Source organism: Liolophura sinensis, chromosome 13 (genome assembly GCF_032854445.1).
Source record: "Liolophura sinensis isolate JHLJ2023 chromosome 13, CUHK_Ljap_v2, whole genome shotgun sequence".
NCBI classification, from domain to species: domain Eukaryota; kingdom Metazoa; phylum Mollusca; class Polyplacophora; order Chitonida; family Chitonidae; genus Liolophura; species Liolophura sinensis.
In genome coordinates this window covers 30,011,766-30,031,119 of record NC_088307.1, presented here as the reverse complement: position 1 = coordinate 30,031,119, position 19,354 = coordinate 30,011,766, and the positions used below count along the sequence as shown (strand labels likewise).

The following is a 19,354-nucleotide window of genomic DNA, read 5'->3' as shown; positions in this document are numbered from 1 at the left end:
TGTCAGTTTTTCAGTGGTGTTGGGACATATGAAGAAGAACTTTGGTTCATTCACATTTGCTATTTAAAAGATCTTGTACGTTGTTTATTTTACTTATGTTTACACTTCTTGTGTCTTTGGAAATGGAGAGTCTATTCAAAGTCAGAGAAATCGTTTTTTTTAGAATTCTTGTGGAAATTTAAAAATTTAACTGTCCTGACTGGTGCCTTATGTACAATATATTGTCCGTAGTCGTATGCCACATGACTGTCCAATTCATTGTAAAGGTAATGATTGGAAGATAGTTACCACTTCCCTCCTTTGTTATGTAGGAGTTGCTGCTGAGGCCCGCCAGTCGTACATAGACTGGAGCGCTGCTAGCAACAGGCAAGATACGAAGGCATCGTAGACCTCTACACAAACGACGCTACCATCTTCCAAATAACAGAGCACCCATCCAGGGCAGAGCAGGTCAGTAACATACACTACACTTGTAACAGGTGATTTTACCACTCATACAGACCTCTATACTTCTAGATTTAAAGTGTATGCGATATAAAGCTGTGAATATATTAATGCATTCTCTGCATGGGACTGTGAATGTACCATGCCAGGTAGAAATATGGATGAGACTTTATTGATACCTACTAGGTCCTGAAAAAACAAGGGCAAAATACAAGGCCTGAAAAGCATTTTACGCCGTTGAAGAAATTAATCGGACATTTTTCAAACGAAAGAAACTTTACATAAAAGTTTTCTTTTTTGTCTTTTGAAATCCCACACCTTGATTCAATCAAACGTCCACAAAAACATTCAAGATTTGGCGTCTGAAATCATCCACCGTGATAAACATTCACAATTTATTGACATCGTTATTTTGGGCGAAAATCACAAAAGTATTACAAGAACTGTGCTTGTTATCATGGCTGAGGTGACTGATCAGTCCCTTAGTAGAAATCATGGCTGAGGTGATTGATCAGTTCTCAGTAAGATATCGTGGCTGTGGTGATTGATTAGTCCTTAGCAAGATATCATGGCTGAGGTGATTGATCAGTTCTCAGTTAGATATCGTGGCTGTGGTGATTGATTAGTCCTTAGCAAGATATCATGGCTGAGGTGATTGATCAGTTCTCAGTAAGATATCGTGGCTGTGGTGATTGATTAGTCCTTAGCAAGATATCATGGCTGAGATGATTGATCTGTTCTCAGTAAGATATCATGGTTGAGGTGACTGATCAGTCCTTAGTAAGAAATCATGGCTGAGATGATTGATCTGTTCTCAGTAAGATATCATTGCTGTGGAGACTGAGCAGTCCTTAGACTGACAACTCCTTAGTTGTCATCTAAGATGTGATGTCATCATTGTGATGTATAATCTGTCCAACTGTGACCATAATACTTTCGACAACTAAAGGTAGCTCAGCTTTAGTAAAATTATTAGTAAAACATATAGATTAAAGCTGAATGTTGAGGCAGAGATGTCCTGATAAAACCCTAAGCATACGAAGCTACGTATACTCAGGAATAATCCACACGTCATCATAATTTTTTTGTTATATTTTTCAGGGTTGCTTAAATTTTACAACGACATTTTGAGTGCAGGCAGATGGCCATTAAATGCAAATCTCGTCTTTAATAAAGTTCTCGAGAACTGCGCTACCAAACTAGTGGTCACCAGTTATTATGGGCGGACAGTGGCATTTGATGGAACCGTCGGTTTTACTGTGTAAGTACACCTGGTGTTTCTGGTCACCGCCGCCAGATGCGGTTGAAGAGATTTTGCGGAACGTTCGGTTTTACTGTGTAAGTACTGCTGGTCTTTCTGGTCACCGCCGCCAGATGCGGTTGAAGAGATTTGGCGGAACGTCCGGTTGTACTGTGTAAGTACTGCTGGTTTTTTCTGGTCACCGGCGTCACAGGCGGTCGAAGAGATTTGGGGGAAAGTTCGGTTTTACTGTGTAAGTACTGTTGGTCTTTTTTGGTACCCCGCTATTACGGGCACTCGACGAGGTTTCACCGCACTGTCAGTTTTATTGTGTAAGTATTGCAAGCTGTTGTAGTCACCGGCCGTCATGGGAGGTCGGAGATGTTTGGCGGAAATATCGGTATTACTGTGTGAGTACTGCTGGCTGTTGCAGTCACCAGCCGTCACGGATTCGCAGAAGAGGTTTCGCAGAAAATAGGTTTTATTGGCTTAATACTGCTGGGTTTTCTAGCCACAGGCCGTCATGGGTGGTGGGAGAGGTTTGGCGGAAAAATAGGTTTTCTTTTGTAAGTATTACTGGGTTGAATCGTCAGATCTGTTTGTCACTACAGTAAAACGACATCCAAATCGTGGAAAGAAGCGTCCGCCGATATCTTAGTTGGTTTATCCTCTCTGTAAGACCATCTCTACCTCACAGAATCCTTTTTTCTTGCGAATCTAATGATATTCCGTCACGTGATACTATATCACCAAGGCAACGCACTTCCTTTTGAAAAAAATCACATTTTTGACACACCACCTTCTTGCAGTGTTTGTAGTGTTGCCTCAACCGCTGGTGGTGTTCATTGCGATCTTTACCTGACACAAGGACATCATCTATGTCACAAATGGCATCAGGGGAAGTTTCATGTAGTGACATAGCTCTTCCGGTATTCCGCTCTTCCGGTAAAACTTTTTGAGTCCACGCAAATCCCCCCACCCTCTCTCTTTGCTTTGAGTACGACGATTGGTGCACACAATTTTGTAGGTTCCTGTATACATTTGATTACACCTTTTTCTTTCATTCGTTGAACCTCATCCGCCATTTTCGACATTACGGGCGGAGCAAGTCTACGAAGTTATGTTGCTGCAAAGAGAACGTAGCCCTTCCTTAAACACATATTTTACACAGTAGTAATTTTCCCAAGACCATTAAAAAATCTGGATAGCGTTTTTTGTACGCACACTTTGAATCAAAACTTGATCTCCTTGAAAACTTGAGTTGACCATCTTCATCAAGCGAAGAGCATTCATAGCCGATCTACGGAGTAACGGTTCCTTAAGATCTGGTAAAACGTAGACTTCTTAAAAGGCCGACTTATTACTTGTGAAAACATTTTCGTTAACTCATTCACTCCGACGCGCGGCTCAGGCCGTATGCAGAGCGCTCTGTCTCAACCCGAGGTGTGGGTATATCCGCGCGGCCGATACCACCTCATTTCCCGAGGAGCGGCTAAACCCGCATATGACACCACTTCTCATTCGATGCGTATTTTGCTTTCAAATGTTTTGTCCAAGTATATATCAATCAAAACACACCTCTCTCCATGTTTCAGACTTGTATTTACCAGTATTTTGGCGGTTTTTATTGGCTTGAATGCCTAACCACAACAAAATTAGAACCTATTTTTCCGAGTCGCACACACTTGAGTGTCAATATTGTGTCAACGTTGGCCGAGTCCAGCGAAGAAGATTGCTTAGGCTTCACACCCGATGATAGACCGTCTGCTGTCAGGGAATGTGACACTGAATCAGATATTAGTTGAAAGTGAATCTGACGACGATGACATTATTTTGTTTTGTGTTTATCGTTTATTCTGAAAGGAGTGTGTAGGTCTGACCTGAATATCACTGACCAGTGATTCTGTCCCGCTTTGTCACGTGATAGAATCTAGGGCAAACTACTGACCAATGAACGACGAATGCCTTCGGCGACAAAATGTTTTGGTATTTTTGCGTAGCTGAAGTGAGAAAACGACTGACTATATTACGGCTCTATTCGACACTTGAACAAACCCACGATAAATAACTGGTTTCTCTGTATTTCCTCAAAGTTTGATGAGTTAGAAATACATACCTTTATTCAGAAAAGCGGGGGTTATCTAGAGGAATTCGCTTATCATCACCTCCAAAATTACGATACTTTTCGCTGGTGTCGCATGTTCTGTGAATGTTCAGTTCGATAATCCCATTTCATAGATGTCTTAATGAATGTACGTCCACAACTACACTAATATTTTACAAGATTATGTCACGTGGAATAAACATAAATGACAAAATCCAACCAGCATTAGAATGCTGAAATAGAAAAACGCTCTGCATCAGTCGCCGTTATAGTGTAAGCTCACACAGAGGCGAGTTTGGCAATTGAGGCTGATCGCTGACGCCTGCTCGGGCGGAAAGCAGGCACGGCTACAGCCCGACGCTGTATTGGCGGCTGCAGCGGTCGGTCGGGGTCAATGAGTTAATGTATCATAGGACGTAAGTGCCTTTTCTTTCGGTCCGAATAACGTCTTACTCGATTTAATAAAGTGGTCTTACTCTGGCACGGAACACAACGTGCTAACGGACACGTATTCTCCAGTAACCACTTTGAACCTAATGACTTGTCTCCACCCTGTTCTAATATCCACTCTCCAGAGATCGTCGCTGCCATCAGCCACTGGTCAGAGAAATATCTAAATTGTGATATTTGCATAAAGCCCTCTAGCTGTCCAAGGCCTTCATTGCAGAATTCATCCATGGTTGCTTATTTGAACTAACAGTCAACGGGAGACTGCACCCAGTTTATGGAATATAAAGGTATGGCCTTTGAGTCTGGACTTTCAGGACAGTGCTTCGACAAGGAAGGCGGGAGGGACTTTGGAAGTTATTTCCCCTTTGAATTTCTTCCGACATATGCGTTGTTGTAACGTTTATCGTGTTCCTCTGTGTTCCTTGCAGTAATAACTGTTTAACTCACACCAATTTTGCAGGATCCAGAAAACAGTCAGATAGTGTGCCTTCTTGTAGATTCCATTTTTGAGCCCATGTCATGTCGTTTGTAAGCTTAGGCAAGTCCCACGACCAAAGCAACACATTGAACAAATGGTATATAGGTGTTTACCGATATGTATATAGACGTTTACTGTAATAACAAAACTACTGCACATTCACCAGTTATTACGGATGGTTGGAGGAGTTTGGTGGAACCGTCGGTTTTACTATGTAGGCTAAATACTGTTGGTCTCTGTGGTCCCCAGCTATTCCGGGTCGTCGGAGAGGTTTGATGGAACAGTCGATTTACTGTGTAAGTACTGCTAGTTTCTCTGTTCACCAGGTATTACTTGCAGTCGGAGAGGTTGATAGAACTGCCCGAAATACTGTGTAAGTACTGTTGTTTTTGTGGTCCCAAGCCTTATACGTCAGCCGGAGAGGTTTGATGGGGGAAGAGTCGGTTTTACCGTGTAAGTACTGATGGCTTCTCTGGTCATCAGGTATTACAGGCGGCCTTACAGTGTCGAGTTAGGGATTATAGAATAATGGAGTGTGAAGTACAGTACGAAAAACGATAAGCACAAGGAAAATAAAGCAAATTGAGTTTTTCTTCCTACTCTTTTTATATATTTCACAATTTGTTCCGGTGCTTTGTTTTTCAGAGGTATTCGTGTGTTCAGACGTGTTCGTGGGGTTCTGAAGATTAGCCAGGCTATCTGGAAACCAATTCCTGAGTCCGAAATACCTTCCTCTATCGACTTTAACCAGGCCCCTGTCGCACCGAGTCCAGGACACGGGTATTACAACGGCTACTATTATTCATAGTATCGTTAGACTCTTCTACTCATCCTACAGAACGAGATCGCTACTCTCCACATAGTAATCAGGTTTTATTAGTCATCTTATACAACGCGTTTACAGTTCTCGTCATAGTGAGTAGGCTATCATTGTAAAGAAACTCGCAGAAAAGAACAATCTCACCGCCCCAATTATTGGTTATCCCTCGGGAGATGCAGAATACCCTACATGCAGAATTTCACTAACCACAATTTCTTTGTAAAGAAATGTTTTGTTCATTGTAAGTCTGTACAAACAGTTTACCACAGAAGTTATAAATGATGTGCCTCAGTTTATTTATCATTGATCAACTATATTAACTAAGATGTGAGAAAGAATGAAATAAACAGTTCATGCATTATAGATTTTTTACATTGTGTTGTTTTAACTTGTGTTTGTGGATGGAGAGCAGCTGTTAGAAAGTAATAAAAGCACTGATGTACTGACACCATTGCCATTGATAATAAAAATAAAATGAAATACAGCTGTCGAGGACAGTAATTCCGGAGATCGGCTCAGTACGCTCTGCATAAATTGTATTGGTAATGCTAATAATAAGTACGTAAAAAGGAGACAATACCTGAAATAATTGAAAAGGAATGTACGGGATTAGAACCAGAGACTGCCGGGCATCATTTACAATGGGCCTGGTACATTAGGTTAGCGTAGAACTTGTGTGGCTTTGATATTCTTCTTATAGCCAAAAACTAAAGACGGGCAGAATACAATGTTACAAGCTTGATGGTCGTGCTCACGATAAACTGCCGTGATAAACTTCATGCAGTCTTGCACAAAGCCCGCATGTTAAATCTTGGAGGAAAATCGAACAGTTTCTGAAACATTTTTGGCGATTACGCGAAACGCACATCTTGAACGGGAATAATTCTTTGAAATACATCATACTAAAATCAAGTTGGTCTCAGAAATATTTCGTTCGATCCAACTGTTCACCTTTTGTTCACATATTTGGTTTAGTGGTTTTCCCTGTATCTTGTCCATGAAATTATGGTTTATAATAAGGATAACTGACAATGTCAAGAGGGCATCTGTCCACAGCTCAGATCACGTAATAGCATGCAATGAATGATCATGCCTAGAGATAAATTAATCGAGGACCCCATGTGCCTGCTATCCTTACACACACTGAGTGTTATCCGGTAGCAGGTATATTGATGCCTCTAGCTTCGCTAGTCTGCTGTATTGACCATGGCCTTTGACCTTAAACAGAGAAAATGCCAAAGCGTGAGATAAAAACTCAAGTGTCTTTCAGAACGTAACAAGGAATACTACATCACTGAAAACTGCTGACTGCCCCACTTTGGGTGATTGCGTCCTATTCTCGTACTTTATATACTTCTTAATTCTTTGGTAGTTTATGTTATACGTCCTGTTTGGGATTTTGCCTTTCGATCATTAACCTGGATCGCCCTTATTGCTGGACAGCTGGTATGCGAATGTCTGTTTCGACGCATAGTCTCAATGTACTCAGTTTCCGTGTACTCGGTCTCAATGTACTCATTATACGACGACTGATGTATCACGTTTATTTATATTGGAGCTATGTGTGAAATAAGTCACACTGATATTATAATCATATTTCGGCACAGAATGTTCCAGAGCTACGATAATGGATCCTAAATTGTGGCGTGATTGGGAAGAACATGCTAACGTCCGCCCTTTACGGATCTTCCTGCCATATGCAATCTTCACATCGTGACGCGCAGTTCATCGGGGTCACGTTGATATCTCTGTACACCACAGTACACCATATGTAAAGCCTGGCGTCGTCCACAAAGTCATTTGGTGACTTATCGTTGACGTGGTACTGTGAGAATGTTGTCCTGTCTAGTGTTTATCGCTGCGCTGGCGGCTTCTCTAGGGTGAGTCCTGTGTCATTTACCGTGCTGTTACATTTTTTTTTTTTTTTTTTTTTTTTTTTTTTTTTGATTGGTGTTTTACGCCGTACTCAAGAATATTTCACTTATACGACGGCGGCCAGCATTATGGTGGGTGGAAACCGGGCACAGCCCGGAGGAAACCCACGACCATTCGCAGGTTGCTAGCAGACCTTCCCACTTACGGCCGGAGAGATGTGCTGTTACATGTAAGAAAAGAGTATTCCCTGGGATGCGGCACCCCCATGGTGAGTCTTGTCACTTATTTTTTTATTTATTTGATTGGTGTTTTAAGCCGTACTCAAGAATATTTCACTTATACGACGGCGGCCGGCATTATGGTGGGAGGAAACCGGGCAGAACCCGGGGGAAACCCACGACCATCGACGAGTTGCTGACAGACCTTCCCACGTGCGGGGGCGGTCACTTACCGTGGTGGTACATGAAGGATAGAGTATTCTTTCGGATGCAGCTCCCCTAGGGTGAGTCCTGTGAATTACTGTGCTAGTTTATGTCAGAATAAAGTATTCAATGGGATGTGGCATCTCTGGGAGAGTCCTGTCACTTACCGTGCTAATTCATGTAAGAACAGAGTAGTCTCTAGGATGCGGCATCCTTGAAAGAGCCATATCACTTACCGTGCTGTTACATGTAAGGATAGAGTATTCCCTGGGATGCAGCTTCCCTAGGGTGAGTCCTGTGACACTTACCGTGCAGTTACATGTAAGGATAGAGTATTCCATAGGATGGGGCTTCCTTAGGGTAAATCCTGTCACTTACCGTGCTGTTACATGTAAAGATAGAGTATTCCCTGGGATGCAGCTTACCGTGCTAATTCATTTAAGAACAGAGTAGTCTCTAGGATGCAGCATCCTTGGGAGAGTCCTATCACTTACCGTGCTGTTATATGTAAGGACAGAGTATTCCCTGGGATGCAGCTTACCGTGCTAATTCATTTAAGAACAGAGTAGTCTCTAGGATGCAGCATCCTTGAGAGAGTCCTATCACTCACCGTGCAGTTACATGTAGGGATAGAGTAGTTTCTGGGACGCAGCTTCCCTATCGTGAAACCGGCCCGGATAGCACAGTTGGTAGAGCGTCCACTTCGGGACCGGTAGATCCAGGATCAATCCTTGATCGAGTCACACCTAAGACTTTAAAAGAGGAAGTTGTAACTTCCTCCCTTGGCGTTCAGCATGAAGGGGATAGTGCAACGACTGGTTGACCCGTATCAGTATAATGGCTCGGGCGGGGCGGCTTACTTGCCTTCGGTAAGTCGTCTCAGTGAAGCAGCACTAAATAAAAGAGCGGTGGAAATCCGTCCTGCTACAAGGAGGCACGTTACACGTACATGCGTCCTAAAGATTCCTTCGTCCTCATATGACTGAAAAATTGTTGAGTACGACGTTAAACCTCAAGCACTCTCACTCACTCCCTAGGGTGAATCCTGTCACTTACCGTGCAGGTACATGTAAGGATGGAGTATTCCTTGGGATGGGACTTCCCTGGGGTGAGTGCTGTCACTTACTGTGCTGTTACATGTAAGAATCGAGTATTCCCTGGGATGGGGCCTTCACAGGGTAAGTCCTGTCACATACCGCGATCGTACATGTAAGGATAGGTAGTCTCCGTAATGTGGCTTCCCTTCGGTGAGCCCTGTTACTTACCGTGCTGGTACATAAAAAGAATAGCCGCATCCCAGGGGAATGCGGCTTCACTGGGGTGAGTGCTGTCACTTACTGTGCTGTTACATGTAAGAATAGAGTATTCCCTGGGATGCGGCATCCAGGGGAGAGCCCTTTGATTTACCGTCCTATCACTTACGCTAGAACAATGGGGCTTATGAAACAGGCTACGCCGTGTATGCCTTCACTATGGACAACTGGTTTACACCGAAATAAACGGAAATATAAGCCAGCAAATGATCTCAAATAGTTAAGAATTACAATAAAGGCGGCATTAGGCTATAGTCAACATATTTGAAGGAACATAAATACAAGGTATGCCTTAAAAGTTACCTTTTACCCGAGCGGGTTTTCCATGAGCTCACAGGGTCGGAGATGTAAGGTCCGGATGGAAAGTTCCCCAAAGGCGACTACAATGGCGTACTAGAGCAAACATAAAGTTTCTTGAGAGTACTCTCCCTTGTTTACCCAAATCAGCGATAACTGGAAAACATATTGTGACATGAGGACTTTCATTACACAGAAATATGAAAACAATCAAATTATTTACAATTGTCTGGTCACAACCACCCCCTCCTTTTGTTTTTTTGCCCTCGAGCAAACTAATGACAAACTGCTGACTTCAGGAGTCGGTAAGGATTGGAGTGTTGTTCAGCGGTAGCTCTTCTGGAGCGTCGTAATGGATCACCTGGTACCTGTGAGCCACTGACCGTACGAGTTGAGGTTTCCTGAGATACATGTTGACGGTACGGTTGGAATATTTTGTAGATGGTCTCTTCTTCGTTTGAAGATTCATGACACGGATGCTGGAGCTCCGGGCTAATTGTGGGTGAGCTTTTCTGACGGTGCCTTTGTACTAGAGGCTTATGCCGCCTAGGAGGGCAAGGACGAATCCCCGCACGATTCATCGTCTTTGTCTCCCCAATCCATCCCCTGGTTCTACCAAGTACACATCATCGGTTCGCTGTCTGTCCGTGATTTTAAAAACTCTCTCGCCCCAAGAGTCCTGTATCTTATTCCGCCCGTGCACCCGATGGTTTCTCAGGTACACCAGAGTACCCAGAGCTAAGGGTAAATCTCTCACTTTCTTGTCGTAGGACCTTTTACAGGTATGTGCGGCTGCGGTAGATCTCTCTATCGCCAACTTGTAAGCCTCTCTGAGTCAGCCTGATGCACGGCCACCCAGTCGTCAAGTCCACCGCCATCCTCGGAAAAGTCGTTCCCACAAAGGATATCCAGCGGTATCGTAGGATCCCGCCCGAATATCACGTGGAAGGGAGTGAAACCAGTTGTCGAATGTGGAGTCACATTATAGTAGTAAACTACCTCTGCAAGATGTTCATGCCAGCGCTTCTTCTTCTTCTAAGAATAGACTATTCCCCGCGATGGGGGATTCCCTAGGCTGAATCCTGTCACTTTCCTTGGTGGTACATGTGTCCTTGGAATGGGACTTCGCTAGGGTGAGTCCTGTCCCTTACCGTGCTAATTCATGTAAGAACAGAGTAGTCTCTAGGATGCGGCATCCTTGAGAGAGTCATATCACTTACCGTGCTGTTACACGTAAGGACAGAGTATTCCCTGGGATGCAGATTCCCTAGGGTGAGTCCTGTCACTTACCGTGCTGTTACATGTAAGGGCAGAGTATTCCCTGGGATGCAGATTCCCTAGGGTGAGTCCTGTCACTTACCGTGCAGTTACATGTAAGGATAGAGAATTCCCTGGGATGGGGTTTCCCTAGGATATGTTACATGTAAGGATAGAATATTCACTGGGATGCAGCTTCCCTAGGATGAGTCCTTACCGTGCGGTTACATGTAAGGATAGAGAATTCCTTGGGATGGGGTTTCCATAGGAGATGTTACATGTAAGGATAGAGTATTCCCTGGGATGCAGCTTCCCTAGGATGAGTCCTGTCACTTACCGTGCAGTTACATGTAAGGATAGAGAATTCCTTGGGATGGGGTTTCCCTAGGATGAGTCCTGTCACTTACCGTGCAGTTACATGTAAGGATAGAGAATTCCTTGGGATGGGGTTTCCCTAGGATGAGTCCTGTCACTTACCGTGCAGTTACATGTAAGGATAGAGAATTCCTTGGGATGGGGTTTCCCTAGGATGCGTCCTGTCACTCACCGTGCAGTTGCATGTAAGAATAGAGTATTCCCTGGGGTGCAGCTTCCCTAGGATGAGTCCTGTCACTTACCGTGCAGTTGCCTGTAAGGATAGAGTATTCCCTGGGATGCAGCTTCCCTAGGATGATTCCTGTCACTTACCGTGCAGTTACATGTAAGGATAGAGAATTCCTTGGGATGGGGTTTCCCTAGGATGAGTCCTGTCACTCACCGTTTAGTTGCAGGTAAGGATAGAGTAATCCCTGGGATGCAGCTTCCCTAGGATGAGTCGTGTCACTCACCGTGCAGTTGCATGTAAGGATAGAGTATTCCCTTTGATGCAGCTTCTCTAGGGTGAGTCCTGTCACTTACCCTGCTCTTTCATCTGAGAATAGAGTATTTCCTGGGATGCAGCTTTCGTAGGGTGAGTCCTGTCACTTACCGTGATGGTACATGTAAGGATAGGGTAATCTCTGCAATGCAACTTCCCTTCGAAGAGTCCTAGAATGGAAAAATGGAGCATTCCCTGGGATGTGGCTTCCCTAGGGTGAGTCCTGTCTGTTACCGTGCTGTTACATGTAAAAATAGAGTAGTTTCTAGGACCCGGCTTCCCCAGGTTGATTCCTGTTAATTACTGTGCCATGATCAGTTATTCTAACACCATATTAGTCCGATATGACTGCAATACTGTCGACGAGGCCTTAAATGATGATCAGTTATTCTAACACCATATTAGACCCGATATGATTGCAATATTGTCGACCAGGCCTTAAATGATGATCAGTTATTCTAACACCATATTAGTCCGATATGATTGCAATACTGTCGACCAGGCCTTAAATGATGATCAGTTATTCTAACACCATATTAGTCCCGATATGATTGCAATACTGTCGACCAGGCCTTAAATGATGATCAGTTATTCTAACACCATATTAGTCCCGATATGATTGCAATACTGTCGACCAGGCCTTAAATGATGATCAGTTATTCTAACACCATATTAATCCCGATATGACTGCATTATTGTCGACGAGGTCTTAAATGATGATCAGTTATTCTAGAACCACGTTAGTCTCAATATGACTGCATTATTGTCGACGAGGCCTTAAATCATGATCAGTTATTCCAACATCATTCTAAGAGAATATCCATGCTATCTAATTTGGCGTCTGTGAGAAAGTAAGTAGATGCCCTAAAGAAAAAATTAATAAATAAATGCTGATGGCTAAAGGCCACACTGGTCACATAAAGATGACGTTGATGTCAAAACTTGATTTCAAATGATTTCAGGGCCCCCACGACGACGGCGCCAACAGTTAACAGCCTCGTACAAGGAATGTTCGCACTCGGCGATAAGGACAAAGATGGTATATACAGCAAATCGGAGGCCTGGTCTAGTGTGTTAAGCATTGATTCAGACGGTGAGAGCTAATGAGGAATTAGTTCAGTGCTAGAAAATTATTGGTACTATTAACCGAGAGAAATGTGCTGGCCATAAAACAGACACAAATGTGCTGGAAGAAAAGCAGATACAAATGAGCTCTCTATAAAACAGACACAAATGTGCTGGCCATAAGACAGACACAAATGTGCTGGCCATAAATCAAACACAAATGCGCTGGCCATAAAACAGATACAAATGTACTGGCCATAAAACAGACAGAAATGTGCTATCAATAAAACAGACACAAATGTGCCAGCAATAAAGAAGACATAAAATTGCTGACCATAAAACAAACACAAACGTGCAACCCACAAAACAGACACAAATATGCTGGCCATGCAACAGATATAAGCGTGCAACCCATAAAATAGACACAAATGTACTGGCTATAAATACAAATTTGCTATCTATAAAACAGACACAAATGTGAGAGCCATAAAGCAGATACAAATATGCTGTCTATAAAACAGAAACAAATGTGCTGACAATAAAACAGACACATATCTGCTAGCCATAAAACAGACACAAATGTGTTGGCCATAAAACAGACACAAACGTGTAATCTATCTAAACAGACATAAATGTGTAAGCCGCCTTATATGTCGGACATTTAAATAGACACAAATGTACTGGCCATAAAACGGACACAAACATGTAGACCATAAAACAGATATAAATGTGTAGGCCATAAAAAATACAAATGTGTAGGACATCTAAACAGACAAAAATGTGTAGGCCATTTAAAAAAAAACCAATGTGTAAGCTGTCTAAACAGACACAAATGTGTAAGCAGACTAAACATACGCAAATACGTAGGCCATGAAACAGACACAAATATGTAAGGCATCACAGCAGACACAAACGTGTAGGCCATCTAAACGGGTACAAATGGGTAAGCCGTCTAAACAGACACAAATATATAGGCCCTAAAACAAACACAAAAGTGTAGATCATAATCCAGACACAAGCCATCTAAGCAGACACATATTTGTAGGCCATAAAACAGACACAAATGTGTAAGCCGTCTAAACAGGCACAAATATGTAGGCTATCTAAACAGACACAAATGTGTAGGCCATCTGAACAGACACAAATGTTAATGGCATAAAACAGACACAGGTGTGTAGGCCATAAAAGAGGCACAAATGTGGAAGCCGCCTAGCAGACAAATATGTGTTAGCGATCTAAATACACACAAATGTGTTAACCATCTAAGCAGACACAAATGTGTGGGCCATCCAAAAAGACACAAATGCGCAAGCCATAAAACAGACACAAATATGTAAACCATCTAAGCAGACACAAATGTGTACGCCATCTACATACACACAAATGTGTAAGCCATCTAAACAAATAGTGAATCGGACAATTCAGTGTGCGGTCACTGTTGAAGAGATACTGACTTGGTCGCAGAAATATAAAGTCACTGTGAAAGAGATACTGGTTACTTGAGTGTGAGGTCACTGTGGAAAAGATACTGGTTACTTGAGTGTACGGTCACTGTGGAAAAGATACTGGTTACTTAAGTGTGCGGTCACTGTGGAAAAGATACTGGTTACGCAAATGTGAGGTCACTGTGGAAAAGATACTGGTTACATAAATGTGAAGTCACTGTGGAAAGGTTACTGGTTACTTAAGTTTGAGGTCACCATAGTTCCTCTCCCACAAAGAGATCATGTAGTATGTAAATACCTGGTAGAACGGTGGCCTTTGAAGTGTGATTTTTTTCTGTAGATTTGGTGATCCAAGGCAGACAAGTACTCTACTTAAGCTATATTAAAGTTTTATCATTTATAGGTAACAGCATTTAAAACTGAGTGTAAAATTTCTGAACAAGTAGCGAATCACCTATTGATCACCGACAGCAACTGATATAGGTATTTCATCAGAAGCGGTTACAATGTATATCCTTGTTCGAAGACTTTCTCAGCGATGGTTTGATTTATTGTTTTTTAACCTGCACAGGCGACAATAAAATAAGCATGTCTGAGTACATTCACCGATGGACCTCTGTGGCTCCAAACATGGGAATGGTCGCGTCTGCAATCTTTCACAAGTTTGACTTTGACCAGAGTGGCTTTTTGGACCAGTCGGACGTCGATAAAGGCTACGCGCTCATTGACCTTGACTGTAAGTCCGTACTGTACAAATTGAAGTAAATGGCTGCCTTATCTACGACATCACTTATGGCTTGTTCCCACGTGACTGGTGTGTGGCACATGTGTACTTCCTTGTCCTTGACGACATATCCTGGTGCAACTCACATTTACCTGAAACAAACAACTAAGATGAAGTTGAAGTTTCCCCGGTGATTAGGAAAATTTGTAATCTTTGATGAAGGAAATGAAAGCATTTTCACAATGTGACATAGTAGATAATCATTGCCTTTGCTTCGTTTGAGTGAGTGCTTAGGGGTAACGTCGTGCTTAACAATTTTACAGTGATATGACGGCGATTGAGTCCTCAGAGTGCATGTAATGTGCCTCCTTGTTACCGAGGGTAGGTAAGCCTTCCCACCCAAGCCAATATACTGATACGGGCCAACCAGTCATTGCAATATCGCCTTCATGCTGAATACCAAGCGAGGAAACTACAACTTCCTCGCCTGAGGTCTTAGGTGTGTCCCGACCCAGGGCTGACCCTGCATCTACCGCATCCCTGTTTTATTCGGACAAGTATCAAAGTCGAGAGATACAGCAGATAATTAATGAGTTTAATTTGTTTGAACTAACGAACAGGCATCAAATTAAAACAACACAGTAGATAATCATTGTGTTTGTTTTGTTTGAACTATCAAACAAGTATCAAGCTCAAAAGACACAGCAGGTAATCATTGTGTTTGTTTTGTTTGAACTAACGAACAGGTATCAAACTCGAAATACACAGTAGGTAATCATTGTGTTTGTTTCATTTGAACTAACGAACAGGCATCAAACTCAAAAGACACAGTAGATAATCATTGTGTTTGTTTTGTTTGAGCTATCGGACAAGTATCAAACTCAAAAGACACAGTAGGTAATCATTGTGTTTGTTTTGGTTGAACTAACGAACAGGTATCAAACTCAAAAAACACAGTAGATAATCATTGTGTTTGTTTTGTTTGAGCTAACGAACAGGCATCAAACTCAAAAAACACAGTAGATAATCATTGTGTTTGTTTTGTTTGAGCTAACGAACAGGCATCAAACTCGAAAAACACAGTAGATAATCATTGTGTTTGTTTTGTTTGAGCTATCGGACAAGGATCACACCCAAAAGACACAGTAGACAATCATTGTGTTTGTTTTGTTTGAACCATCGGACAAGTATGATTTTCATAAGACACAGTAAATGATCGTTTTGTTTGTTTTTATTTTAGCTAATGGACAAGTATCAAACTCGGAATTTTCATCCTATATGGGTACTGTAAGTATGTATATATGTATGTATGGATGTATGTACGTTTAGTTTTATTTCTCGAGTGATATGAACTTGATAATAATGTAACATTACAACTTTAACTTGAAAAAGGAATTAAGGTGTAACATTGGTTATGATAGATGCATACAGTTAATGAAGACGTCTTTGACGTTTTAACGACGTATTCTATTGTACTGGGCCTGAGACAGAGAGCTCAGAGTTCAAACCCAGCTCATGCTGGCTTCCTCTCCAGGCGTACGTGAGAAAGTCTGCCAGCAGCCTGCGATGGTTGTGGGTTTTCCCCGGGCTGTGCCCGGTTGATTCCCACAGTAATGCTGGCCGTCGTCGTATACGTGAAATATTCTTGAGTACGGCGTAAAACACCAATGAAATAAATAAATTAAACAGAGAAAAGCGTATTGATTGTTTTGAATAACGCGCCTTCTTGTTTGTTGCTTCATATTTATTTATTCATTTGAATGAAAATAAAACCATACTGTATTATTATTACGCGTGTCAACGTACTGATTTGACCTTGACCGTAAGTGGGAAGGTCTTCCAGCAACCTGGTGATAGTCGTGGGTTTCGTGCGGGCACTGTCCGGTTTCCTCCCACCATAATGCCGACCGCCGTCGTAATTCGTTATAATGATAATTTCACACACCTGACCCCGCTGTAGCGAGAACTTCACTTGTAATGAGGACACGATGATCAGAGTAATCCAAACTGTTGCAGAATTATGCCCCGAGCTTTGTGAATTCAGCAGATGTGAATTCAGCACATGGATTTATGTCAAGAAATCGCTCCGGTGTTTATCTTATCTTGATCTAGGTGCTGGGAGGCGTGTTCCCATCGACTTCCACTTCTCCCTCAACAGGTGTAACCAACTTTACGGTCATTCAAACTCTCATTGACTCCAGGTAGTTTTAAGCCTTATTGTGTTTTTCAAACAATCGTTTATGAATCTGCTAACCCCTTACTTCAGTCAACCTCACTGTCCGAAGATGTTATAACCCAAAAAGTCATCCTGACGTCATGAAACTGCGCACCAATACAACACCATAGAGAATTCTAAGTCACTGTACGTAACGTCAAACTAGCACTGAGACTAACTGAAAAGGTACTTCAGTGGCCGAGGCGGTGTGCGTCGAAGCGCGGCGCAATGGTTCAGGAGCCTTTCGCTGGAAGGCTCAATGCGGTCGCTGGAAGTTCAAGTTTAGCTCATGGTGACTTCCTCGCCAATCGTCTGTGGGAGAGTCTGTCCGCAACCTGCTGATGGACATGAATTTCCCACAGGCCCTGTCTAGTTTACTCCCACCAAAATGCTGACCGTAGCCGTACAGGTGAAATATTCATGAGTACGACATAAACTCCAGCAAAATGTATATAAATATAGAAAAGGTTTATACTTCCTACCTTCGTTCTTCAAAAATACTGTCGGTAGAACTCCTACCTTTGACCAACCACTCTCCTCACTACTTCAGCATTTTCTGCACCTTTACCTAACCATTCTCCTCACTTCTTCAGCATTTTCTGCACCTTTACCTAACCACTCTTCTCGTCTTTACTTAACCATTTATCTCACCTTTACCTAACCACTCTTCTCGGCTTTACCTAACCACTCTTATCGCCTTTAATTAACCATTCTTCTCACCTTTACATAACCACTCTTCTCACATTTACTTAATCACTCTTCCCTCCTTTACCTAACAATTCTTCCCGCTTTTACTTAGCCACTTTTCTCACATTTACCTAACCACTCTTCACGCCTTTACTTAGCCAATCTTCTAACCTTTACATAATCACTCTTCTTGCCTTTACCTAACCACTATTCTCAACTTTACATAACCACTCTTCTTACCTTTATATAGCCACTCTTCCCGCCTTTACCTAACCACTCTTCACGCCTTTACTTATCCACTCTTCTCACCTTTGCCTAACCAATCTTTCCACCTTTACTTAGCCACTCTTGTCACCTGTGCGTAACCACTCTTCTCGCCTTTACCTAACCACTCTTCTCGCCTTTACTTCACCATTCTTCTCACATTTACTTTCACCACTCTTCTCACCTCTACCTAACCACTCTTCCCGGCTTTACTAAGTCACTCTCCTCACCTTTACCTTGCCACTCCTCTCACCTTTGCCTAACCATTCTTCTCAACTTTACTTAACCACTCTTCTCACCTTTATATAATCATTCTTCTCGCTTTTACCAAACCACTTTTCTCAGCTTTACTTAACCACTATTCTCAGCTTGACTTAACCACTCTTTTCAACTTTACTTAACAAATATTCTCAGCTTTATCTATCCAGTCTAGTCACCTTTTACATAGCAGCCTCCTCACCTTTTGCCTAGCCATTCAGTCACCGTTTATCTCCTCACATATATATAGACACTCTCCTCACCTTTTGCATTGCCAGTCTCCTCACATTTGACCTTGACAGTCTCCTCATCTTTACATTGCGAGTCTCCTCACCTTTTACCTAGCCAGTCTTTCCACTTTTTACCTAGCCAGTCTCTTCAACTTTTACAAAGCCGGTGAGGAGTCTCCTCACGATTACCTGGCCTGTCTCCGCAGCTTTCCACAGGCAAACCCCTAATTTTTACTTAGCGAGTCTCCTCACATTTACCTGGCCTGTCTCCGCAGCTTTCCACAGGCAAACCCCTAATTTTTACTTAGCGAGTCTCCTCACGATTACCTGGCCTGTCTCCGAAGCTTTCCACAGGCAAACCCCTAATTTTTACTTAGCGAGTCTCCTCACATTTACCTGGCCTGTCTCCGCAGCTTTTCACAGGCAAACCCCTAATTTTTACTTAGCGAGTCTCCTCACATTTACCTGGCCCGTCTCCTCAGCCTTCCACAGGCAAACCCCTGATTTTTACTTAGCGAGTCTCCTCACATTTACCTGGCCCGTCTCCTCAGCTTTCCACAGGCAAACCCCTAACTTTTACTTAGCGAGTCACCTCACATTTACCTGGCCTGTCTCCTCAGCTTTCCACAGGCAAACCCCTAATTTTTACTTAGCGAGTTTCCGGACATTTACCTAACCTGTGTTCACGTTTTCTGAGCCAATCCCCTGATTTTACTTAGCGAGTCACCTCACATTTTACCTAACCAGTCTCCTCACCGTCTAGCCAGACAGTCTCCTCATCTTTCGCATTGCCAGTTTACTCACCTTTTACCTAGCCAGTTTTCTCACCTGTGCTCGGCCAATCCCCTAGTTTTTACTTAGCGAGTCTCTTTACATTCACCTGTCCTATCTCCTCACCTTTACTTAGCCG

At 42.7% G+C, this 19,354-nt stretch overlaps 1 protein-coding gene and 1 long non-coding RNA gene across 3 annotated transcripts in view; both read left to right on the top strand.

Moving 5' to 3' along the window:
* The first annotated feature begins 325 nt into the window (after window positions 1-325).
* LOC135480085 (uncharacterized) lies at window positions 326-5,795 on the top strand. Its single transcript, XR_010445893.1, has 3 exons — window positions 326-450; window positions 1,546-1,705; window positions 5,362-5,795. It is a non-coding gene; the product is annotated as an uncharacterized LOC135480085 (long non-coding RNA).
* A 1,536-nt stretch (window positions 5,796-7,331) lies between these two features.
* Window positions 7,332-19,354, top strand: part of LOC135480603 (uncharacterized) — a 48,487-nt gene continuing 36,464 nt past the window's right edge. For both annotated transcript variants that reach the window (XM_064760482.1, XM_064760483.1), the window contains exons 1-5: window positions 7,332-7,416; window positions 12,519-12,649; window positions 14,638-14,802; window positions 16,031-16,077; window positions 16,903-16,991. In XM_064760482.1, the coding sequence (XP_064616552.1) occupies window positions 7,370-7,416; window positions 12,519-12,649; window positions 14,638-14,802; window positions 16,031-16,077; window positions 16,903-16,991 (479 nt within the window). In that variant the 5' untranslated portion in view covers window positions 7,332-7,369. The remainder of the gene's footprint in view (window positions 7,417-12,518; window positions 12,650-14,637; window positions 14,803-16,030; window positions 16,078-16,902; window positions 16,992-19,354) is intronic.